The sequence below is a fragment of the Urocitellus parryii genome, chromosome 8 (assembly GCF_045843805.1).
Source record: "Urocitellus parryii isolate mUroPar1 chromosome 8, mUroPar1.hap1, whole genome shotgun sequence".
In the NCBI taxonomy this organism is placed as follows: Eukaryota; Metazoa; Chordata; class Mammalia; order Rodentia; family Sciuridae; genus Urocitellus; species Urocitellus parryii.
Window position 1 is genome coordinate 95,136,327 of NC_135538.1, and position 27,613 is coordinate 95,163,939.

A 27,613-nucleotide genomic window follows, 5' to 3' on the forward strand; every position below is an offset into this window, starting at 1 on the left:
GTAAATTTCAAAAATTACACCCCATATGCAAAGTAATCAACCATCTTAAAAATATTATTCACAATTCTGTTATTGTTCAATAATGCTTATTTACTGCTTATTAAGTGTCTGGCAGTTTTCCATACCTGCTTTACCTCATTCAAAACACAGAAGAATCAAATGAGCAAGGTTAGAGGCAGAATTACTATGACACTTAGAAAGCTTACTTGCCTGGGTACCTTCAAAAAAGAGGCCCTATCAGTATCTTTATGTGTTTATATACAGTCACACTGTCATTTAAGAACTGCATAGTTAGACATTTTTGTCATACTCAAACAAACCTAGATGGTGGAGCCTATGCACATAGGCTGTATAGTGTAAAAGTGGTATAGCCTATTGCCCAAGGGCCAGGATGAACAAAGCAACACTAGACTACATCTAGCACAAGAGAAATCAATCCAATCAAGGGAGTGAATGAGACTACTGCTGTCATAATATTGCATACTGTTTTATGATAAACTTTTTTTAATAAGTAGAAAGAGTGCCATCTAATTATAAATACTGTGATATAGTAAGTAAAGAAATTGATAAGTTACTTATCACCAAGCATTATACACTGTGCATAATTATATGTATCTTGTTTTTATATAACCGGCAACCAAATATGTTTGTTTAAACTGATGTCACCACAAAAACATTGGTGATGTGTTATGATGGCCAAAACATCACTATGAAATTTTCAGCTCCATTATAATCTTAAGGGACCACTGTTGTATATTCAGTCCATCACTAGGCTTCTGGATGCACAGGAATTTGTAGACATTTGCATGATTTTTCAGTACCTCTTGCCTTGCTAATACCAATAGTAGGAAAGTCATTTTCCCAGGGAATATTGACCAGAAACAACATTACCTGACGCGTGACTGTATTTTGTTAAGTTTGCAAAAATAAGATATTTCAACCACAACCAGTTTAGACAGCTGGCTCTTTCCATTTCAACTGTCTCTTAGTGATAATTTGTCCTCTTATTGTAACTATGGGGCAGCAGTAACCATTTCTATGATCTTAATAAAATAAATGACCATTAATAAAGGGTTGACCAGTATGTATTTTATGTGCTTTGCAATTTCATCCACATATAGTAACATTTTTGTTGGTCATCTCACTTTGGTATGTCTTCTAGGAATATTCTGAATATGGCTAATTCAGAGAACATTTAAGAGCAGGCATTCAGAGAAGACCCGAAAAGACCTGACATCTTCTGATTTAGATATGAAAGAGACTCAATAGAGGTTCCCCCCTTTTTTTTTTAACCCAGGGGCACTTAACCACTGAGCCACATCTCCCCATTTATTTGGAGACAGGGTCTCACTAAGTTACTTAGGGCCTCATTAAGTTGCTGGGGCTGGCTTTGAACTTGCAGTCCTCCTGGCTCAGTCTCTTAAGTCACTGGGGTAAGAGATGTGTGCCCCCATGCCTGGCAAAGTTTCTCCAAATTTTACAACAATCCTAAAAATTACATATTACTAATAAAGAATTGACAATGTAAAAGAAACCTCAGTAAAATAAAATTGTCAAAGAGAAAAATAGAAAGCAAATTTCCATAAAATATTTAGAGAATAGTCTAAATAATTTTTTCTATTCCTCCTACAGAAAATGCCATTACAAGATTCTCATCAAATGCAGAGACAATAAAAGAATAGGCAGGGCTTGGGCTGTAGCTCAGTGGCAGAGTGCTTGCCTAGCTCGTGTAGACAGCACCACATAAAAATAAACATAAAATAAAGGCATGCTATCTAATTAAAACTATAAAAAAATTTTAAAAAAGAAGAGGCAATCAGTGTGTACACAACTAAATAAAGTAGGATATTGTACAGCTGTTAATATGATGTCATTCACATGGAGATTAAACAATATGCTACTGAATGAACAAAGGGTTACAGAAGACATCAAAGAGGAAATTAAAAAATTCTTAGAGGTAAATGAAAACTCAGACACAACATATCGAAATCTCTGGGACACTATGAAAGCAGTACTAAGAGGAAAATTCATTTCATGGAGTTTATTCCTTAAAAGAAGGAAAAGCCAACAAATAAATGAACTCACACTACACCTCAAAGCCTTAGAAAAAGAAGAACAAATCAGCAGCAAATACAGTAGAAGGTAAGAAATAATTAAAATTAGAGCTGAAATCAATGAAATCGAAACAAAAGAAACAATCGAAAAAATTGACAAAACTAAAAGTTGGTTCTTTGAAAAAATAAGTAAGATTGATAGACCACTAGCCATGTTAACAAAGAGAAGAAGAGAGAGAACCCAAATTACTAGCTTACAGGATGAAAAAGGCAACATCACAACAGACAATTCAGAAATACAGAAGATAATTAGAAATTATTTTGAAACCCTATACTCTAATAAAATAGAAGATAGTGAAGGCATCGATAAATTCCTTAAGACATATGAACTACCCAGATTGAGTCAGGATGATATAAACAACCTAAACAGACCAATATCAAGTGAGGAAATAGAAGAAGCCATCAAAAGACTACCAACCAAGAAAAGCCCTGGACCGGATGGATATACAGCAGAGTTTTACAAGAACTTTAAAGAAGAACTAATACCAATACTCTACAATCTATTTCAGGAGATAGAAAAAGAGGGAGAACTTCCAAATTCATTCTATGAGGCCAATATCACCCTGATTCCCAAACCAGATAAAGACAACTCAAAGAAAGAAAACTACAGACCAATATCCCTAATGAATTTAGATGCAGAAATCCTCAATAAAATTCTGGAAAATTGGATACAAAAACATCAAAAAGATCATGCACCATGATCAAGTAGGATTCATCCCTGGGATGCAAGGATGGTTCAATATACGGAAATCAATAAATGTTATTCACCACATCAATAGACTTAAAGATAAGAACCATATGATCATCTCGATAGATGCAGAAAAAGCATTCAACAAAGTACAGCATCCCTTTATGTTCAAAACACTAGAAAAACTAGGGAATCACAGGAACTTACCTCAACATTGTAAAAGCTATATATGCTGAGCCTCAGGCTAGCATCATTCTAAATGGAGAAAAACTGAAGGCATTCCCTCTAAAATCTGGAACAAAACAGGGATGCCCTCTCTCACCACTTCTATTCAATATAGTTCTCGAAACACTGGCCAGAGCAATTAGACAGACAAAAGAAATTAAAGGCATTAAGATAGGAAAAGAAGAACTTAAATTATCACTATTTGCGGATGATATGATCCTATACCTAGAAGACCCAAAAGGGTCTACAAAGAAACTACTAGAGCTAATAAATGAATTCAGCAAAGTGGCAGGATATAAAATCAACATGCATAAATCAAAGGCATTCCTGTATATCAGCAACAAAACTTCTGAAACAGAAATGAGGAAAACCACCCCATTCACAATATCCTCAAAAAAAAAATACTTGGGAATCAACCTAACAAAAGAGGTGAAAGATTTATACAATGAAAACTACAGAACCCTAAAGAGAGAAATAGAAGAAGATCTTAGAAGATGGAAAAATATACCCTGTTCATGGATAGGCAGAACTAACATCATCAAAATGGCGATATTACCAAAAGTTCTCTATAGGTTCAATGCAATGCCAATCAAAATCCCAATGGCATTTCTTGTATAAATAGATAAAGCAATCATGAAATTCATATGGAAAAATAAAAGACCCAGAATAGCAAAAGCAATTCTAAGCAGGAAGTGTGAATCAGGAGGTATAGTAATACCGGATTTCAAACTGTATTACAGAGCAATAGTAACAAAAACAGCATGGTACTGGTACCAAAACAGGCGGGTGGACCAATGGTACAGAATAGAGGACACAGAAACCAATCCACAAAATTACAACTATCTTATATTCGATAAAGGGGCTAAAAGCACGCAATGGAGGAAGGATAGCATCTTCAACAAATGGTGCTGGGAAAACTGGAAATCCATATGCAACAAAATGAAGCTGAATCCCTTTCTCTCACCATGCACAAAAGTTAACTCAAAATGGATCAAGGAGCTTGATATCAAATCAGAGACTGTGTGTCTGTTAGAAGAAAAAGTTGGTTCCGATCTACCTATTGTGGGGTAGGGCTCCAAATTCCTTAATAGGACACCCACAGCACAAGAGTTAAAAACAAGAATCAACAAACTCAAACTAAAAAATTTTTTCTCAGCAAGAGAAACAATAAGGGAGGTAAATAGGGAGCCTACATCCTGGGAACAAATCTTTACTCTTCACACTTCAGATAGAGCCCTAATATCCAGAGTATACAAAGAACTCAAAAAATTAAGCAATAAGAAAACAAATAACCCAATCAACAAATGGGCCAACGACCTGAACAGACACTTCTCAGAGGAGGATATACAATCAATCAACAAGTACATGAAAAAATGCTCACCATCTCTAGCAGTCAGAGAAATGCAAATCAAAACCACCCTAAGATACCATCTCACTCCAGTAAGATTGGCAGCCATTATGAAGTCAAACAACAACAAGTGCTGGCGAGGATGTGGGGAAAAGGGTACACTTGTACATTGCTGGTGGAACTGCAAATTGGTGCGGCCAATTTGGAAAGCAGTATGGAGATTCCTGGGAAAGCTGGGAATGGAACCACCATTTGACCCAGCTATTGCCCTTCTTGGACTATTCCCTGAAGACCTTAAAAGAGCGTACTATAGGGATACTGCTACATCCATGTTCATAGCAGCACAAATCAAAATAGCTAGACTGTGGAACCAACTTAGATGCCCTTCAATAGATGAATGGATTAAAAATGTGGCATTTATACACAATGGAGTATTACTCAGCACTAAAAAATGACAAAATCATGGAATTTGCAGGGAAATGGATAGCATTAGAGCAGATTATGCTAAGTGAAGCTAGCCAATCCCTAAAAAACAAATGCCAAATGTCTTCTTTGATATAATGAGAGCAACTAAAAACAGAGCAGGGAGGAAGAACATGAGAAAAAGATTAACATTAAACAGGGACGAGAGGTGGGAGGGAAAGGGAGAGAGAAGGGAAATTGCATGGAAATGGAAGGAGACCCTCATTGTTATACAAAATTACATATAAGAGGATGTGAGGGGAAAGGGAAAAAAATCAAGGGAGAGAAATGAATTACAGTAGATGGGATAGAGAGAGAAGATGGGAGGGGAGGGGAGGGGGATAGTAGAGGATAGGAAGGATAGTAGAATGCAACAGTCACTAGTATGGCAATATGTAAAAACGTGGATGTGTAATCGATATGATTCTGCTATCTGTATACGGGGTAAAAATGGGAGTTCATAAGCCACTTGAATCAAATGTATAAAATATGATATGTCAAGAGCTTTGTAATGTTTTGAACAACCAATAAAAATATGATGTCATTTTCTCTACATTATATATATGTGATATCTGAGAAATTTGTTAACACCTAAAAATATAGTTTTCATGATTTATTTTTCTTCTAAATTAATATATGGAGCTGGAACCAATTATGTATTCATACTTTGTATTCCTTCCCTTAAAGAGGACTCTGCAAATTCAATTCAGATTCAGGTTCCAGAAGTCCTGGATCTGAGATATATGGTACTATTACCCCTGTTTTAATTGAAGTTTAGAGAAGTCATGTGACTTTACAAAGTTCACTGTTATTAAAAGGTGCAGCAGCCTTTCAAACCTGACTTTCCTTCCCTAACACATTAGTAATGATGGTTAATTTCATGTGTCAACCATGGTGTAAATTGTCTAGTCAAATGGCAGCCTAGATGTTGCTTTGAAGATATTTTTAGATGAGATTAACATATCAGTCATTTGAACAAAGCAGATTGCCTTCCCTACTCTTAAGAGGGGCTTAAGAGAAACCACCGAAGTCCCACGAGGAAGAAAGAATTTTGCCTCCAAACTGCCTTTGGACCCAAGATGGCAAAATTGACTCTTCCTGACTTCTGTTCACCAGATGCCAGTAGTATTACCCAGTTGTGACAACCAGAACAGTCTTCAAGACACTTCCAAATATCCCCTGATGAGAGAAAGGAAAGGGGCAAAATAGCCTGCCTACCTGCTATGTGAGTGCCACTATGTTAGATTAGCTCTAAGCAATAATATATGCATATGTGATAGTATGTTGAGATGATCAACATTGAGGTAATTTGGACATTTCAGGAGAAGGCTGTTGATCACTTCGTAGGTTGAGTTAAGAGATAGTAGCCTAGGGTTGGGGTTGTGCCTCAGTGGCAGAACGCTTGCCTTGCACACATGAGGCACTGGGTTCCATCCTCAGCATCACATAAAATAAATAAACAAATATATTGTGACCATGTATAACTAAAAAAATATTTTTTAAAAACAGGTGGTAGGGCTGGGGTTGTGGATCAGCAGTAGTTAGAGTGCTCCCCTAGCACGGGCAGGACCCAGGTTCGATCCTCAGCACCACATAAAAATAAAATGCATTGTGTTGTGTCCATCTACACCAAAAAATAAATATTAAAAAAGTCATTGTTTATTGAAAAAAACAGGTGGTAGCCTAATATTCTGTAATTCTTATAAATAAATTTTTCTTCAGTTTTTATAAGAAAGAAGTAAAAAAAAAAAATAGAGAAAGGCCAGAAAGATTGATAACTTCAAGCTCTCGGCAAGTGAGAGCTGAGGCAAATTGAGGGCAATCACAGGAATAGGAGAATAGACTCTTTTAAATTGAGAGGGACAGAATTTAGCTCTTACTCCAACAGAAATGAACCTTATCTAGAAAATGACTTTCAATTCATAAATCACCAACAACCGGGCTGGGACTGTGGCTCAGTGGTAGAGTGCTCCCCTAGCACGGGTGAGACCCAGGTTCGATTCTCAGCACCACATAAAAATAAAGGCATTGTGTTGTGTCCATCTACAACAAAAAAATATTCTTTCTCTCTCTCTAAAAATAAATAAATAAGTCACCAACAAGGACCTGAGCTTAGTCCTGGGACATGGACACAGTCTACCATATGAACCATGGTGGGGACCATTAGGCTTCTGGATGCACAGTAATTTGTAGAGATTTGCATGATTTTTCAGTACCTCTTGCCTTTCTAATACCAATACTAGGAAAGTCATTTTCCCAGGGAATATTTTTTTGGTGACAGGACAGAGTGAGAGTATGGTTTGTCTGAATAAATGTATCACGCTTATGTTCCTGTGGGTTCAATGACCCAAGGAAGAAAAAATACAGTAGTAGTCCAGTAGGTGGTGCTGTGTCTGCCTAATTCATCAAGCACTTAAAAATTAAGGTTGTATGTGACCATGTCTTTCCCAGTAGCATATTTTCTTCAGTCCTTTGGATATAAGTTGAATTTAGCTATACTTTAAGTTAAAGATATCTGCCAAATTAAACAGAATTTGCATTTATGTTAATCTCCACTTCTGATTCAAAACATGCATTCCTAATCAAGGTAACCTAGCAGTCAGTACAAAGCAAGGCTCAGGCCCAGAGGCACAAGAACATATTGTGTTCAAAGCAAAAGGTTTTTCCTTTGTTTCAATTTTAATAAATGCCATAGTCAGGAGGCTTAATAACTGGCAGGCACAAGCAAAACTGATATAAAAATCTTTTAATATTCATTTCTTCAATACCCTGCTGGCTGATAAAGTCAGATATGTGTTTTGTTACTATCCTTGGTAGTCTAAGATATTAAAAAAAGACAGATCTTAGGATATTAAAATGACTTATGGAATTCAGAAATATAATAATGTGCTCCAAAAGATAGCTTCATGAGTTGGAGTTCTAGTTTCATAGCATTCAGAAAGGTCACATTTCTGAATATTACCCTGAATATATTCAGGATATCTGGCTTGTCTCATGTCAAAATGAGAAGTTCTAGGGCACATTTACGAAATTATTTCATAATTGGAAAGTTATGAGGTTCACAATCTACTGAAATTTATAATCCCATGGGGAGAAAAAGGATCCAGATATCCTTATCTTTTATAACTTGTGAAGTCAGTCTCCAGTATGTGTGAGCCAACAGGAAGAATCTCACTGCAGTTATTGTAAGTAGTATTTTTTTTTTAAGGAAGAGAGACTCCTGTTGGCTCTCAATGGAGCTGGCCTTACTTGTATAACAAAACAGATGAAGGACCCTTGAGGAGGATGGTAGTGACAGCAATGGGTAGATGGTGGAGGAAGTTGCTGCACTACATATATAACTCCATGTCCCACTTAAAACCTGGTCAGAAGAAATGAAGACAAATAAAATAGTGTTGATGGTGACTCCAGTTAGTCAGAAAACAGACAAAATAGAAGTCAAAGAGAAGTAAAGAAAGTAGGGGGAGGGCTGGGGCTGGGGCTCAGTGGTAGAGCCCTTGCCTACATGCATGAGGCACTGGTCGGATCCCCAGCACCACATTAAAAAAAAAAAAAAACCTGAATAAACAAAATAAAGGTGTTGTGTCCATCTATAATTGAAAATATTTTCAAAAATGGGGGTGGGGGGGCAGGAGAAGGGATATCTTCCAAACGTGTGAATCTTACTCTTGTGTGTTACCTACACATACCTCAATGAAGCTATTAATAACATGATCATACATATTTCCCATCAAAATAATGAAGAGCATGTTAGTTAGTTTTCTCTTATTACAACAAATATCCAAGATAATCAGTTTACGAAAAGAATAGCTTTATTTTGGCTCCCAGTTTTGGGGGTCTCAGTCCATGATGTTTTTGTCTGGTTGCCTTTGGGCTTGTGGTGAGGGCGTGTGGCGGAGCAAGCTCTTACCTCATGGTGTGAAAGCAAAAAAGAGAAGGAGGAAAAGAGTACTCTCCAGTGGAGTATCTGGAAAATGCTGTTTCAGAGATAAAAATAGCACATTTTATTGTCACATTGAAAGGATTGTGAAGATGTAAAAACTTACCAAAAGATCTACTTAATATCCTGAGAGTTAAGATTTTTGCTTAAACTTGGCTTCTTGGTACAGTTGTTTAGTTTTTGCCCTATCATTCTCCTAATTGAAACATCATCCGTATTGGGAAATAACTGTTTTGTTACTCCTGTAAAAGACAACAATAACACCCCAAAACACTTTATGAGACTTTTGGATATTAAAGCACAAACTGAGGCAAAACATTAAACATCCTACATTGTAATTTTGTCTCCATTTTACAAAAGTACCCCAATTCCCATGAGATATTTAAATGATTTTGTTTTCAAAACAAAACAAGAGATAACGGAGGGTCCATATTGTCTGTTTTTTTTTTTTAATTATACATGGACACAAATATCTTTGTTTATTTATTTTTTTTATGTGGTGCTGAGGATGGAACCCAGTGCCTCACATGTTCGAGGCAAGCACTCTGCTACTGGGCCACAACCCCAGCCCCAGAAGGTCCATATTGTAAAAGCAGAATATACTTTTGTCTTCCTATGGCACCATTCAACTATAACCCTGCTCCTTACTTCCAACCTGAAATCTTTTTGCTCCATAATGTTAGGTATTTATTTTTATCCATTCCTAACATCAGTTGAAACAACTAGATTCCAAATTATCTTTTTCCAGCTAAGAAATGACATACATAGAACTCGGATTCAGAGACTCTCTAAATTTGTTGGATGATTGCAAAAAAAAAAAAAAATCTTTTTTTAAAAAATAATCTAGATGATTATATGTAAGAAGGTTTATTAATTTAAAAACCACAAATAGTATAGTCAAATTAACCTTCATCTTTCTAGAATAAAAGATGAAGGATATAACCAAGAAAAAGAAAAATGGAAATTGTTATTGAAATTTTATTTTAAACTTTTTTATTTTTGAAAGCCACAAATGTTATTAATTCAAACTTTTTGGTCATATGACCTTCAGTTTTATTTTAATAACCATTTTAATGAAAATTTTCCATAAATTTTTCCATGTTTAATGAAAGCATTATACTATTCTAAAATTTTTCTTTCATAGAGCAATAAATTTGAAACAAAATAAAAAGGACCATGAAAGAATAACTTGACCTTGAATGGTAACACAATTTCAAATTTGTGTGACAATATAATGTAATGATATTATCACCTATTATTTCTTGAACTTCATTCTGATTCATAGCTGGTTTTACGGCTTTGTCCCTTGAAGTAGACGATTTTGCCCCTGTCAGGCTATGTGTGGCCATGTATTCGTTTGTGTAAAGTACTTGCATTAAATCATTAATAAACTTCTGAGGCTTGCTCTTATTACAACGGGCAATCTGCCATTTTTCAATCTTGAACTAAAAAAGTAAGAAAATGAAATAGTTGAAGTTAGAAAAAGAAAAATGGTATCTGGAGAAATATATTACTAATTAAGATGTGCCAGCAAACAATATCAACATTATTTAAGGTGACATATTATACTTTAATATATGCTTTACACTTCAGGGGTTAAAGCTTAATGTTATCTTTGAGATAATTCTCAGTATTTATGAGATATTTGTTCCAGGGTTCATGTAAATTCTTGTCATGTAATCTAGATTTGGTGCTTCAAGGATCAATCCTATCCTCAGCACTACATACCAAGTGTGGTAAGCAGAATAATGGTCTCTGAAGATCACAGCCTAATCCCTGTACTGTGACTATATTACCTCACAGTACAAAAGAAATTTTGTAAAATGAGATTAAAGGTAAGTACTTTGAGATGGGAAATTATCCTGGATTGCTCGTGTGAGCTTAATCTACTCATACACGTACTTAAAAACAGAAGAGGGAGGCAGAAGAGTGGGTCAGAAAAGAGAGACACAAAAAGGAGGAAAGATAGAAAGAGAGACTTATGTGTCATGGCTGGCTCTGTAGGCAGGAGAAGTGGGCCATGACCCCAAGGGTTGTGATTGCCTCTAGCTATGGGAATGGCCTTTAGTTTAGAGCCAGCAAGAAAATGGGAAATTCAGTTCTACATACAAGAAACTAAGTCCTGCAACACAAATGAACAGGAAACAGATTCTCCTTTACAGTCTTCAGGAATGTTCCTGCTGACCTCTGATTTTAGTTCAGTGAAGCCTGTTCCAGATTTTGGACCTACAAAAATATGAGATACTAAATTTATGTTATTTGAAGTCACTAAATTGTGGTAATCTGTTACATAGCAATAGGAAATTGGTATACTATGACTCAAATATTCTGAATGTTAGATTGTTAATATTTCATTATCCCCTTTGAAGGCATAATTTCCAAGACTGATCTGAGATTTTAACAAAACCTTATCTTTTTTGGTTTCTGATTTTTCATTAAGAGAAATTGCAAAAAAATAAAAAAGGAATTGTGATCCTCCAGTGCACAGAGGCTGAAATTTATCCTCTCAATTATATAAAATTTTATAACTGTTGATGCCTAAGTATCCTCCAGTTATTGGTTTTAGAATGTAATAGCTTAAAAACTTGATCATTTTTCTACAATTTGTCTTTAGTCTTTTACACTGGGTATTTGCTTTCAGAAATTAATTTTCATTGCATAGATAAAATAGTTCAATATAATAATAATATTAAGGTTATGTCCTAAACTTACCTAAAAACTTATCTGACACAACAATGATAATTTCTGCCTTTATTTTAATTTTTGCATTTAACTATTTTCCAGAGAACGATAGGGCAAGTATTCCAACTGACCTGCTTCTCTTCAGGATGATGCTCCTCCTCAGCCTTCAAGGAAACTGGTGAACTAGAATTAGAATTGGAATTACTGCCTGTTGAGGCAAATGAATCTGGTGAGGAATTATTTGTTGCTCTCCAGAGAGTGGACGCAGATGTGGACATGGTCCCTCCACCCTTAAGCAAGGTTTCCGCCATGCTAACCAATTCTTCAAACTGGGTGACTGCTTGTGGTAACACTGGAATGGCAAGAGAAAGTAGCATTTTACAAACATGTTCATAAGGGTGCATATTTACATATTTTTATTCTGTATATGTGCACAAAACTATGAGGAATAAATTGTCAATATTTTCTACCTTTGGTAAATAAACATAGTGGGGAGGGTGAAACATTGATTTTTTATTATTAAATAACTTGATAATTGTTTAATAATAAATCAATTTTAAAACATTTGGTCATTGTATTTAAGTGTATATGTATTACTTTGAAGCTAAAAAGTTGATACTTAAAAAGTTGATTCTTTTTTTCTATATTTGAAGGTGTTGAATCTGTCATTTGGAGACGTGTCTGATTCTATTATCAATCACCTTCTGGAAGCTCACACTAGGCCAGTTTAAATGCCAAGATAAAATCAACAAATTCTTACAGATTCAAATAAATTGTCCACAACCTTTGTGTATGGTCCACCACCACGGTCAAATTCTATCAAATTAATAAAAATACACTGCTGCAATTCAAATCTATGTTGTCATGTATTAAAGACGAATTTTGCTAATCAACTGAATATTCACTTTGTCCCTTTTTGTTTGTTATTGGAAACTTACACATTCAAAGTTTTCATGCTTCCATGTAAAATGGTCTTCTCTGTTGTTATATCTAGTTTGTTTCCTAAGGACAAATAACAAGAGATCTTGAACCCTGTCTAATTATATTCCTCAATCAAATGTCAAGGGCACTGCTTGCTGGAGAAGTGAAAGAGACTCTGAAACAAACTGAAATAATCTTTCTCTTTCTCTCTCTCTCTCTCTCTCTCTCTCTCTCTCTCTCTCTCTCCTTTCTTATGTATTTTTCTTAAGCATATTATTGAGCTATACTCTTTAGAATAATTTATGACAAATCAAAATTAATACATCTTGTACTATATGAATAGGCAACTCTACTAAAGAAGAATTTATAGTTTCTTATTCTTTCAATAAATATTCACTAAGCATCTCTTATGGTGCCAGACACTTATTCAATCAGTGTTTATTTATTGAGCATTTAATAATATTAAATATTTCTCTAACTTTTTCTCTGTGCCACAAACTATTCTGAGAATTTCTGTGATGTTCACTCAATCAACCCTCATTGCAGAAGAGGTCAATTAGAGGATAAGTAACTTGTCCAGAAGAGCCAGATTCAGACTGTCAGTACCCACATCCATGTTTTACAGACTCTCAATATTTGCCAACCAGTATGTGAGGTGCTAGGGGAAAAAACTGGGAGCAAAACCAGATGTGACCCTTGCCCTTTTGGAGCTCAGAATATGGTGGATAATCTTTCTCTCTTCTCTCTCTCTCTCTCTCTTTCTCTCCTTTCTTATGTATTTTTCTTAAGCATATTATTGAGCTATACTCTTTAGAATAATTTATGACAAATCAAAATTAATCCATCTTGTACTATATTCATAGGCAACTCTACTAAATATGGTGGAGTGGGGTGAAGGGGAGGACATTATTCACATAGCCATGCAGTACAGTAAGAATTTTGTCTTGCTCAAAGAGGGTCTGGCCTTTGTGCCAACTCCTAGATGGTAACTTCTAAACCCTTTGGGGTTTCCTGAAGGATAGATTTATCTTTGTTAATCATGGTGAGCACCTGGGACCACACCTGGTAGTTTATGCTAATAAGGTAATTCAGAGTAAGGTCTTTTGTACCCAATATCCAGAGGGTGGAAGGTGACCACAACTAGAAATCTAGAAAGATCCACCATATAATTTAGAGACTGAATTCAAGCATATGGACAATCAATCAGTCATGCCCATATGAAGCCTCATTCAAAACTCTGGATATCAGAACTCCAATGAGCTTCCTGAAGGAGCATTACTGTCTGCTTATGGTCACACATAGATCCAGAAGGGTAAGACTTCCTGAGGACAACAGAACTCCATATTTAAAAACCTCCTAGATTCTACCCTCCTCATATTCTAATTTGTGTCCTTACTTTGTAATACAATCATGACTTTAAATAGGCTTCAGTGAGTTCTATGAATTTTTTCTATCAAATTATTAAATATGAGGGTGGTATTAGGAAATCCCCAAGTTTTGTACTTGGTGACAGAAGTCTTGGACAGATTTGGCAGTCTGGAGGATAGTGCCCTTGACCTTGCAATTTGACTAACTTGTACATGCAAAGAAATAAAAATTATAATTCTGAAGTTACACAAAGAAGAGGCATTGATCTGAGAGCTAAAGACCCAATAGGAATTAAAGAGCTGAAGAGACTGAGGGAAGGTCATTATAGGCACAGAAAATGCAAGATCTGTATTTGAAGAACTGAAAGAAGACTAAAGCTATAATGTCAAGACAAAAAGGGAATTTGGTTTAATACTTGAAGATTTATTTTGGTTGTTGTATGAATAAGTAATTAATTCCTTTTTGTCAATGACTATATTCCATTACTTCACAATTAATACTGTGCAACAAATGTATCTAATCATCTATTGATTAATTATTTACCATTGATACATAATTTTAATTGTTCCCTAATATTCTAAGATATCAATGTTGTATAATTTACTTAAATGCTCCATTTTTTTCTTCTTAGAGTTTAGGTTGCTTCCAATTTTCTTTTTAAGAGAGAGGTGAGAGAGAGAGAGAGAGAGAGAGAGAGAGAGAGAGAGAGAGAGAGAAAATTTTAATATTTATTTTTTAGTTATTGGCGGACACAACATCTTTGTTTGTACGTGGTGCGGAGGATGGAACCTGGGCCGCAAGCATGCCAGGCAAGCTGCACCACCGCTTGACCCACATCCCCAGCCCTCCAATTTATTTTATTACAAACAAAACTCTGACCAGCCTTCTAGCACATACATCTTCATGTGCATCTCTGATCATGTCAATTCTAGACATTTCTCAAAGCATTATATTAGGGTCAAGAGGTATAAATGTTTTCAAGATTCATTTAGTTACTAAATTCTCTCCAGAAAGACTTTTTATGATTTACATTTCCATTAAAAATGTAAGACATTGTACCACTTACAACAAGCTTTAGTCATTAACAATAATCTTCATTTTTTGAGAGGTTAAAGTCTTAGTACAATTTAAGTTGTGATTATTTAATTATTGTGAAGTTAAATATATATTTATTTGGGTTTTTTTTGAGTGTTTGAATTTCTTTTAAGAATTACCCATGAGACTATTAGCACCAGTACTTTTTTCTGTTTTTTAAAAACTTACATGGCCTATGTAAAATGCTTACAAGACTGCCTAGTGTACAATGTATAAGTTATTGCTGTTAACTCCTTTGTATATCACCAACTTAATTATTTGTATGTAAGCATTATTTGTATATTAGCATCCTAATCTTTTATTTGTATTAAATTGTGATTACCTTTCTCAGAATGTTTCTCTCTTAATGTTATCATATTTTAAAAGCATACACAAAAGCCTAGTGTGACAGTGTGCACCTCCGTAGTCCCAATCACTTGGAGTCTGAGGCAGGAAGATCCCTTAAGCCCAAGATTATGAAGCCTGGCTGGGCAACATAGGGAGACCCTGCCTTTAAAATTAAATAAATAAATGTGTGTGCACACGCCCCGTTTGAGTCTTTATTCTAGTTAAAAGTAGTGGTATTTTCTTAGTATATTGTCATTTTATTTTATGCTTGAAAATTATTCAAATATTCATTCATATATTGAATAATTGTAACATATTTTTAGAAATGTTTTCTCCTCACATATATATTTTAAACTTTTAATGGAAAAATTTAAACACAGACAAAAAAATGGTAAAATACCCTAGTTTCTGCTCAAGTAAGGCCAATCTTGTTCTATTTTCCCAACTACTTTCTTCCCAAGATTATTTGATTCGAGTCACACACATCATCTCATTTTATTTGTAAATATTAGTATCTATAGACATTCATTCCATTTATAAGTATGTATTTCTAAAAGGTGAAAAATTAAAAAAATAACTGTAACACCACTGTCAAAGTAAGAAATAATTAAAAATAATTCTTTAAAAAAACCTGGTCAATGTTTAAATTTCTTTGCCAAGTTGGTTTTGTTTTTGTTTTTTAACAGTTTGAATCAGGACCCAATAAAGACTGTGTTATTACAATTATTTGCTGTTTCATAGGAACTATAGGTTTCCTCTCTCTCTCCTAGTTTTCTCCCTTGCAATTTATTAGTTTAAAAAACTGAGTCATTTGTTTGGAGGATTTCAATTGGTCTGGATTTTGCTGATTTTACGGCTAAGTAGGCATTTAACATATTCTTCTGTTCTTTGTATTTGATGTAGATTAATAGTTAGATCTGAAGTCTTATCAGATTCAAGTAGTACTTTCATTTCCATCAGGTTGCATTTAATGCGTGGTTAGCTCTTTTATGATATTATAAGCCACGATGATCACTGTTTAGGTTCATTATGTCATAAGAGGTCCCCTAATGGTGATATTCTAATTATTTTATTTTTTGCTAATTAGCTGAAATTCTTTTAGAAAGGGAAGCTCCCTCTTACCAACTATTTGGTCACTCAGAGTTTCATATAGTAATGACAGGATAAATGCATCATTTTGGGGGGTCTGTTTTGCCAGTTTTCAAAGTAATTAGACGCTTTTTTCAGATGACTATTAGATTATGAACTCATTCGCTTAAACATGTACAATATGTTTCTATCTATTGTGATTATCATTCTTTTTTATTTTATTTTAATTTTTACATTTGTTCTAATTAGTGTGGTTTTTATTCTTTTTGATGCTCAATCTGCACTTCTTTAGTTAGTAGGAAGCTCTTCTAGTTGACACAATCACAGTCTTTGCTATACTTCCTCACTGGTATGGCAAGATGTTCCTATTTACTGTTCAAAGCCCCTGACAAGGCTCATGTGGTGTATTCCATGTGCAGATATCAAATCAGCCTTTTCTTCAAGGATCTTGAGTTTCTTTTAGTGGGGAATAATGCTATAAGACTACATCCAGGTGCTAGAAATGTCCTTTGCTATTGAGTTCTTGTTTCTAGTCCTATTTAGTGAATAGTATTAGGAAATATATGATGTTACATTTTTAAAGACAAAGTTCATCAACTCTTCAAACAAATACTTCCCATTCAAATTCAGAATGTGTAGTTTTTATTTAAACTGCATAGGCATGTTTTCATGTGCTACTTGGTGCAAAATGAGAACCTAACTTGGAATATCAGTTTTTCCAACACCATTTGCTGAATAATCAATGATTTTCCTCATTGACTTGCAGGGCTCACTATATAGCTACATTTGCAGGATCCAGTGCAACATGAATATGCAGAGCCCAAAACTTCTTAAGAACTTTTTAAAATTTTTTTATTAGTTATTGATGAACCTTTATTAATTTATTTGTTTATATATGGTACTGAGAATTGAACCCAGTGCCTCACACATGATAAGCACCACTTAGCCACAACCCAGCCCCAAAACTTCTTAAGAATTTTAAGAGGATGACAATAAAACCTTAGACCAGTAAAAGCAGGGCCCTGTGTGACTACATGATTCACATACCCAGGAAGGTGGCTTTGCTGACTTGTGATAGCAAACATAATAGTAGCAAATTTTTATAAAGTACTCTCTATGTCCTTAACTCCATTCTGAATGATTAACCTCTCTCCAGGTGACAAATTTCAGAGATGAGGACACTCTAAAATGGCACAGAGCTGTTGAACAACTTACACAGCAGCGGTCAGTGTGTGGTAGGGCTAGGGCTTGAACCTACATGCTGCCTCCCAAATCCATAGTATTTATCTCTGTGTCATGTTGCCTCTAGGACTTTTATCATATATTGGGTTCTGTTGGGGGGGATATGCATTCTTCTCCATAGATCTGCTAACTCTTGGACTTTAAATCATTGGATAATAGGCTCCGCCCACTACTAGCTCTGTAACCTTGGCAAGCTATTTAACTCCTCTATTTCTCAATTTCTTAATCTCTAAAATAGAAGTACTAAAACTACTCACAAGGGTGACAGATAAGACTCAGAACAGTCTGGTACCTAGCAAGTACTGTATAAGATTTACTTATTATACAATTTAATATGGACACATTTTGTACTCGTACTTTTTTCTTAGAATGTTCATAATTGATCTTGCCTGTTTATTCCTTCAGATTAACTTTCTTTCTTTCTTTCTTCCTTCCTTCCTTCCTTCCTTCCTTCCTTCCTTCCTTCCTTCCTTCCTTCCTTCCTTCCTTCCTTCCTTCCTTCCTTCCTTCATTTATTCATTCATTCCAGTACTGAAGATTGAATCCATGGGCACCTTACCATTGAGCAACATCCCCAGCCCTTTATATTTTGAGACAAGATCTCATTAAATTGGCAGGCTGGCCTTGAGCTTGCCATATTCCTGTCTTAGCCTCCCAGGGCCTGGAATTACAGGTGTGTGTCATTGTGCTCAGCTCAGTTTAACTTTAGAATAAAATTTGTCAATTATTAAAAGACAGAAGGGGCTGGGGCTGTAGCTCAGCGGTAGAGCATTCGCCTAGCATGTGTGAGGCTCTGGGTTCTATCTCAACACCACATAAAAATAAATAGAATAAAGATGTTGTGTCCAACTACAACGAAAAAAATATTTTAAAAAAAGAATGGATTTGATTTAAAAAAATACAGAACCAAAAAAAGCCACTGGTATTTTGATTGTGACTGCATTCAAACTAGTAGTTATTTTGGGATGAGCTGGAAACTTTTCTTCCCACCTATAAATGTGACATGTCTCTCCATTTATTTAGGTTTCTTCATTTCTCAGTTTTTACATTTTTCTTCACAGATTCCCACACATTTCTTGCTAGGGTAATTAGTCAATATTTTATAGTTGTTTGTAATTAATGTGAATATATTTTCTTTTCCTTCTTTTAGGAAAATAGCTGATAATTTCTGATATATAAGGAAATTACTGATTTTTTTTTAAACGGTAGATACTAGATATTGGACATCTTTTATGTATCAAGGATTTGTTACTTTTAAAATAAAAATAGGCTTATAAGAGCAATGGTCCTCTGCCTTATCACTCGCCATTCATGATTTTCACTCCTAGACACCTTCACTTCCCATTAATTTACCCTTTTTTCTGGTATTTGCCCCTTCATTGTCTTAAATAATAATATGCATATACAACTATTTCTCATTTTTTTCAGATTCAGAAAATTATTTGCTGACTTTCAGCTATGTAATATGACAAGGTAGCTCTTCTTTGATTTCGCTATTATCTACAAAACAAAACAAAAACAAACAAACAAACAAAAAACCCACAAAACCCTCCAACAAACATAAGCAAAAGAACAGACACTTCACAGAGGACATACAATCAATCAACAAGTACATGAAAAAATGCTCACCATCTCTAGCAATCAGAGAAATGCAAATCAAAACCACCCTAAGATACCATCTCACTCCAGTAAGATTGGCAGCCATTATGAAGTCAAACAACAATAAGTGTTGGCAAGGATGTGGGGAAAAGGGTACACTTGTACACTGCTGGTGGGACTGCAAATTGGTGAGGCCAATTTGGAAAGAAGTATGGAGATTCCTGGGAAAGCTGGGAATGGATCCACCATTTGACCCAGCTATTGCCCTTCTCGGACTATTCCCTGAGGATCTTAAAAGAGCGTACTATAGGGATACTGCCACATCAATGATCATAGAGGCACAATTCACAATAGCTAGACTGTGGAACCAACCTAGATGCCCTTCAATAGATGAATGGATAAAAAAAAAATCTGGCATCTATACACAATGGAGTATTACGCAGCACTAAAAAATGACAAAATCATAGAATTTGCAGGGAAATGGATGGCATTAGAACAGATTATGCTAAGCAAAGCTAGCCAATCCTTAAAAACAAATGCCAAATGTCTTCTTTGATATAAAGAGAGCAACTAAAAACAGAACAGGGAGGAAGAGCATGAGGAAAAGATTAACATTAAACAGAGACGAGTGGGGGGAGAGAAAGGGAGAGAGAAGGGAAAGCATATGGAAATGGTAGGAGACCCTCAATGTTACACAAAATTACATATAAGAGGTTGTGAGGTGAAAGGGGGGGAACAAGGGAGAGAATTGAACAACAGCAGATGAGGTAGAGAGGGAAGATGGGAGGGGAGGGGAGGGGGGATAGTAGGGGATAGGAAAGGCAGCAGAATACAACAGTCACTAATATGGCATTATGTAAAAATTGTGAATGTGTAACTGATGTGATTCTACAATTTGTATTTGGGGTAAAAATGGGAGTTCATAACTCACTTGAATCAAATGTGTGAAAGATGATATGTCATGAGCTTTGTAATGTTTTGAACAACCAATAAAAAAACCTAAACAAACAAACAAACAAAAAAACACCCAAAACCCCACAGGCACAGTACTAACATGCAAACATACCCACACTTTTCTCCTTTTCCATCATCCTTGAATATTATAATAGGATTGCTAGTTCAACCAATATTGCACTTATGTTATTATAGTAATGTAAATATCATTCACAATTCCTTTTCTTTATAAATGTTTTGCCCTGAAGTCAATAATTGTCTTATGTTAATAGTTTGTTTAATATTTTTTTTTGCTTCTTTCACTAACACATCTCATAAGTCCCCATCAATATCCTGGTGATGTGTTTGGATTCATCATGTCATCCATTTTTTCTTGGAAATCTTGCTCCTGGAACCCTCTATACCTGGGTTAGCTGTATGCTTGTCATCCTGGGCCTTCCCTGTGTCTCTCCTGAAATGGATCACCCGTTTTCTGGTAACTGTCTTTCTCTTTATAGGTTTGTTCTCTCATTTTGGAGAAGCACAATCTGTATTTTTAGATTCTATAAAAGAAATCATGGGAAGCACATTTTTGAGGTTTTGTTAAGTGTGAAAATATGATTACCCTTCTTTGACATTCAGTCAGTAATTACACTGGGTTAGAATTCTAGGTTTAAATATCTCCTTTCAGAATTTTGAAGGCATTGCTTAATTATCTTGGAGCTTCCAGTTTTGCTATTACAAAGTCCAGTGCCATTCAGATTCCCAGTCCTTGGTTTGTGACATGCTTGTTCTCTCCGAAAGCCTTGGGAGCTCTTCTTTGCTTTTGCTGTTCTGAAATTTCACAATGTTATGCTTTAGAGCGAGTCCATTTTCCTCTGTTAGGTTGGGATTTTAGTGGAATCTTGATTATTTTATTTTATGAAAGTTTTACTTAAATCTATAAATAAAGTCAATTCAGCATAGTTAAAATCATTAACAGTTTTACTCTCTAATCATTATTTCCAACCAAAAGTATAATTTATTATGAGAAAATAATGAAACATTTATCTGAAACTAAGGTGATTATATTGTCTTCCAGTCTCAAATTATTGTTTTCAGGCTAAGCTCTTGCCACATTTTTGTACCTATGTGAGATGATGGATATGTTAATTAGCTGGACTATTTTAATCATTTCACTATGTACCTGCAAAATGTCATTGCATACCTTAAGTATGCACTGTAAAATTTTAGAAAAATGTTTTAAACACTTAGCAAATAAACTTATCTGCATTTCTAGTGGCATCTTTTTTATTGGTTCTTTTTTTAGTTATATATAACATTAAGATTTGTTTTGATATAATTATAAAAGCATGGAACATATTTTGCTCTAATCCAGTCCCCAGTATTTCCCCCTTTCTTCCTCTCTTTCTCTGTTCCTTCCTTTGGTGCTATCTTTTGACCTAGAAATTTGTGCTCTTTAGTTTATTGTATTGTGGGTTTTTTGGTTTTGGTGTTGGTTTTTTGGTACTACGGATTGAACCCAGGGCCTGCTACATGCTGAGCAAGTGCTCCTTCACTGAGTTACACCCCACCCCTATTTTGAGACAGGGTCTTGCTAAATTGCCCAGGCTGGCCTAGAACTTGAGATTCTCCTGAGTAGCTGAGATTACAGGCATGAAACACTACACCTGGCTTGGTTTCTTAAAAGTATCTTCTCCCTCTGTTCTCTTTTAGAACCTTTTCTCTTTGGATGTTAGGATTCTTGGACTATTTTTCTAATCTTTTATATTTTCCTTTGTCTTCTTGCTCTAATATCTAAAACATGTTTTTAACTTTAACTTCCAGACAATTCTATTGAATTTCTAGGTTTCCCCCCCACCACCTTGCTTTCTGAATATTCTTTTTTAGAAGTACCCTCCTCTCGTTTCGTGGATGCAATCTTTTTTTTTTTCTTAGTGGAGTTTTATTCTGCTACCGGCCTTCTTAAAACACGGATTTTCTCAAATAATCACATCCCCTTTTCCAACTCTCCATTGTCCCTGAGTTCACAGCTTTGGTTCAACGTCTCCTGAGAGAAAATCTTTGGTTTTTGATACAGTGAAGAAGTGATAGTTGAAGGCTACAGTGGAAGGATGTGCTTGTGGATTTATGGTCTGAAAGGGTGTTTATGTAGGTTTTTCAATGTTTCCCCTCATTTTCACACTACCATAAGCCTTTTCACAGATATAATTTCTGCAGCTTTTTGTAGTTCTGTGGTATGCTTTGGATTATTTCTTTGTAATTTCTCTACCTTTCTCCTGTCCCCACACCACAGACCTAAAAGTTCAGTTTTTTTCCCACATAAAGTCAGTTACCATTTATCCATCTACTTTTCAGCTTCTGAAATTTTATTGGCATTTAAAAAAATTTGTTATGATCTTCTCTTGAGTTCTCCTGGTTCATGTGCTTTTGCATGTCTTCAATATATTTTTTGAAAGGGGTTTCAAGGCAGGAGGGAAATTCAAACATATTTAACTTAAACTTCCCATCATATTTAAATGAAGCTGAACAAAACTTCCTGCTTTCTGTTTTTGTTTTGTTTCAGTGCTAGGGATTGAACATGGGACCTCATGCACATTAGGCTAGTGCTTTACCACTGAGCTACATCCCCAGCCCAAAACATACTGTTTTTTGATTCTTAACTGAAATCTTATTAGTTACAAGAGTTGTGGTTTTGGCTGATTTTTTGTGTTTCCTAGGTGTACATTCATTTTTGATAAATAACAACAACTTAATACCCTCTTATGTGATAAATAATATCACTCACTTTCTTTCACATATTGAGCTTATCAGTTCTCATCCACAAGACTATGTTTCAACTGTTTAGCACACACTCATTTCCCATTTAGACTGTATAGAACAGAACAATAACATGTATATATGCTGACATTTTTTCTTAGTAGGCTTCATAAACAAAAGAAGTAGCCTTGATTCTAGTTCAAAGTTATTGGGAACATTATTGCAAACAAGATAACTAGTACACAATCTTCTCTCAGAGACTGAACATATTATATAATTATATGAAATGAACTTATTATATAATTTACTTCATTATTATTTTTTATGTTTTTTAAATTATCTCCCCCTTACACACACACACACACACACGAACATAAGGTCAATGAAAGCAGGAATCTTAGCTGGGCATAGTGGCCATGCCTGTAATCCCAGCTACTCAGGAGGTTGAGGCAGCAGGATCATGAGTTCAAGGTCAGTGTTGGGAACTTAGTGAGACTCTGTCTCAAAATAAAATGAAAAGATCTGGGATGTATCAGTTATAAAGAGTCCCCATGTAAAAGAAAGAAAACAAAAATATTTGTTTCTTCATTCATTTTCCCAGGTAGTGCACAGGACCTAAACATAGTAAGGATTTTATAATATTTATTGATGAATAAATACATGAATGAACACTGGAGCATCTGTAGGCCCTCTGACTTTTCCAGTTGCCTGAAGTCCAGCCAAGAACAACTTTACTACTTTGTTTATAAGTTTACATTACAGGCAGTAGAGGGGGCTAGAGAGACAATATTAAATATGTAATAGGTTATATAGGCTTGAAAGTGCCCTGGGAAACAAAGCAGGAGAGGAGGATTAAAAAACACTGGAAGGGGCTAGGGTAGTAGCTCAGTGGTAGAGTGCTTGCCTAGTTTGTGTGAGGCACTGGGTTCAATCCTCAGCACCACATAAAAATAAATTAAAAAATAAAGATATTGTGTTCATCTACAACTAAAGAATTAAAAAGAAAAGAAAAACATTGGGAAAAGAGAGGTTGAAATTTTAGATGGTGGGAGTCAAGGAAAATATGAATTTGGAGTGAAGGCCTAAAGTGAGTGAGGGTTCAAGCCATGTTGATACATGGAAAGAATCTTCTAGGCAATAGGAAAGAGCAAGTATAAAGACACTTGAAGTTAAGATCATGTCTGATGTCTTTAAAGGGAAAGCAAGTGGGCCAGTGTGTCCTGAGGACAGCAAGAGAGAAGAGCAGCAGAATGCAAAGCCAGAGAAGGAAGGGAATCATGGTTATGATTCCAAGATCATAAAAAGGACTCTAGTTCTTACCTTGAGTAAGGAGGTAATTCGCTGGAGGATTTTAAGCAAAGGAGTGACACAAACAGATCTATAATTTACAGTTTTATTCTTACTGCTGGGTTGAGGATACAGTGCCCAGGAGCAAGAGCAGAAGTAGGGACATCAAAATAATAATAATCTGAATGAGAGATAATGGTGCTTCAGACCAGACTGCCAACAGCAGTGGTGGTAAAAGGATTGAGCTCCAGACATATATTGAAGGCAAAACCAGTAAGATTTGTTGATGAACTGAATTGAGATGTAAAAGACATAGAAATAGAGGATTACATCATGGTTTTGGGCTTGAGGAACTGAAACAGTGGAGTTAGCATTGACCAAGAGGAGGAAGAAAGAGAAAGAGGCTGAAGGTCAGGAATGTGCTATGAGATGCATTAGTCTGAGATGGTTATCAGTCACGGCAAGTAGGCAGTTAGACAACGAGCTGGAGAGGTCCAGGCAGGAGACAGAAATCTGAGAATCCTAGCTTGTAGATGAATTTTAACACCACATGATGGGATAGGATCACATAGGGAGTGAATGCAGATGAAAAGGAAAGAAATCTAAGGACTGAGACCGGTATGTCATCAAATATTTAGTGGGTAGGATGATGAACCAGTCAATAGTCTAAGGTGGAAATACTAGGAATGCAGAAGGAAAACCGTGGCATCTTGGAAGCCAAATGAAGAAACCTTTTCAAGGAAAGAGAGTTGCCCAATTGTGTCAAAGCGCTAAAGATGGCAGTTGAGAAATGACCACTGGGTTGGCCATGTAGAATGTTATAGATTGAACTGTGTCTCCCTTGAAAAGGTATGTTGGAGTCCTCACCTCCATATCTCAGAATATGACTTTATTTGAAATAGGGTTTATACAGATGGAATCAATATGTATGGTGACCTTAGCGGGAATCGATATGAATGGTGCCTTCAAGGGGAGCATGGTCCTGCTGGAAACTTGGTTTTGGAATTCTAGCTTTCAAAACTGTAGGAAAATACATTTCTTTTGTTTTAGCCATCTGTTCTGAGGCAGCCCTAACAAATGAATACACGAAGGACATAGTTGATCAGAGAAGAGAAATATAATGGAATTGAGAGTCTGATTTAAATGGGATTCCGAAATAACAAAAGAGAGGAAGAAGACAACATGGCTAGCCAAACTTCTTAAGAAGTTTTTCTATAAAAGAAAAGAGAGAAATAAGTCAGAAGGTAGATAAACAAATGGCCTAAAATAGAGTTTATTTTTATTTTTTAATGAATTATTATTTTTTTAAGTGCCAGGGATTGAACCCAGGAACTAGCTAGCACCTGCTGGACAAGCTTTACCATTCAGCTACATCCCAGACCCTTTTATTTATTTATTTTTTATTTTGAGACAGTGTCTTGCTAAATTGCCCAGAAGGCTGGCTTGAACTTACGATCCTCCTGCCTCAGCATCCTGAATAGCTGGGATTACAGGTGTGTGCAACTGTGCCGAGCAAGGTGCTTTGTTTTTTTGCTTTAAATGGGAGAAATATTAGTATGTCAAATAATAGTAGGAATGATCCATTAGAGAAGGAAGACTTGATTTTTGCAGGACAGAGGGACAGAAGCTCAGGGCAATGCACTCATACACTGGTGGAGAAATTGTCTTTGGTTGCCCACAAAGATGGCTCATTCATGAATAACAAGAAAGGATGGAGCATAAAAGGACGGGTGCTGGGAGATGATGGTCTCCTCATATTCTCCTATTTCTCAATGAAGTAGGAAGCAAAGTCATCAAATGAAAGTGAGAATAAGGGAGGAGGTGTAGAGAGTTGGCAGGGAGGAGAAAAAGAAATAGCAATCTGGGAGTGTGGGAGAGAGGGAACTGGTTATAGTAAACGATTCTTTCTCATCTGTTATTGAGCCTGATTTGGTACTCATGAATTAAAATTTTCTCACAAATATTTATAACAAGAATTGATCTTAATTTTCTTTTTCAGGTTCTGTTGTTAATAAAAACCTCGATATTAAAAATAATAACTACCATTACCGAGTCTTGTGCCAAGTGCTGAGTAAAGCAGTTCTCCAAATCATCTCATTTAATCCTCCTAGCAACAAGGAAATCATATATCGTCCCCTTTTCCTAAAAGAGGAACTGAAGCTGGGGCTGAGGTCACAGTAAAGTGTCATGGCTAAAGTCATAAAGCTAGTAAAGCAGAGTTGAGATTCAAACCAACGTGCATAACTCCAAAATTGATGCTCTTAAGCAGTTCTTCTAACTTTATAAAGTAGCTTTTATCTCATTCTATATTCTGTGACAGAATTTAGGGGATTATCTCTTCTTTGAAAAGCACAAAAACTTCAACAAGAGAAAGTCGCAAAAATGCAATATTCAAAGTGAAGAAATTTCAAGAGGGGCTGGGATTATAGCTCAGTGGCAGAGTGCTTGCCTAGCACATGTGAGGCGCTGGGTTCCATCCTCAGCACCACATAATAAATAAATAAATAGGGGCTGAGGTTGTGGCTCAGTGGCAGAGCACTTGCCTGGCATGTATGAAGTACTGGCTTCAATTCTCAGCACCACATATAAATAAATAACAATCCATTGACAACTAAAAAAAAGTTTAATAAATAAATAAAAGGCATGCTGTCCATCTACAACTACAAATTTTTTAAATATCTTTTTTTAGCTATAGATGGACACAATACCTTTATTTTGTTTATTTATTTTTATGTGGTGCTGAGGATGGAACCCAGCGCCTTGCACATGCAAGGCAAGCACTCCACCCCAGTCCCCCCCAATTTTTTTAATTAAAATAAAATGGTTTGTTAATGGAATAAACATATTTCCATTCACATGTAGCTATTTCTACTAAAATCTAAGCCTTAAATTTAACAAACATTCTGAGGAAAACCTGTAACCTATTACTTTCTTCTCTCAATCTCCAATCTCATTCTTCACCATATTCTGTCATTTTTGTCTCCAAATATATCATGAAACTGTCTTCTTTTTTTCCCACACCATTGCGCTACAGTAGGCTGCTACTAGGTTAGTCTGGATGACTATAATAGCTTTCTGGTGACTCTTCTTAAGTGTCTTTCTTATACCACTTGTACCCATTCTATACACAGCAGCTGGAGGTATCTATTTATTTTCATAATGTTTGGAGCGTTTACTGGTTTATAACACAATGCTGCCCAGCATTGGATTAATTGTTAAATATTCAGAAGCGCATAGTGCTTACCCATGGAAACCATCTCTCTCTGTTTTTTTTTTTTTTTTTTTTTTTTTTGTCCTGGGATTGAACCCAAGGGCATTTTACCTCTGAACTACATCCCTATCACTATTTTTTTTTCCTTTTTTTTGAGGCAGGTTGTAGTAAGCAACACTAAACTTTGAACTTGACATCTTCCTTCTTCAGCCTCCTGAGTAGCTGGGGATTAAAGGAGTGTGCCACCATGCCCCATGGAAACTATACTTTTTGAAAAACAGACTCTCAGATACAACATAGGATCCTACAAAAAGCCAAGTGG

The 27,613-nt window shown here is 35.6% G+C and overlaps 1 protein-coding gene across 1 annotated transcript in view; it reads right to left on the reverse strand.

Moving 5' to 3' along the window:
- Positions 1–8,891: 8,891 nt before the first annotated feature.
- Positions 8,892–27,613, reverse strand: part of Bend6 (BEN domain containing 6) — a 29,162-nt gene continuing 10,440 nt past the window's right edge. Inside the window, exons 3-5 of the mRNA XM_077802188.1 lie at positions 11,591–11,811; positions 10,030–10,222; positions 8,892–9,019 (exon numbers count right to left, since the gene is read on the reverse strand). Coding sequence (XP_077658314.1) covers positions 8,892–9,019; positions 10,030–10,222; positions 11,591–11,811 — 542 coding nt within the window. The remainder of the gene's footprint in view (positions 9,020–10,029; positions 10,223–11,590; positions 11,812–27,613) is intronic.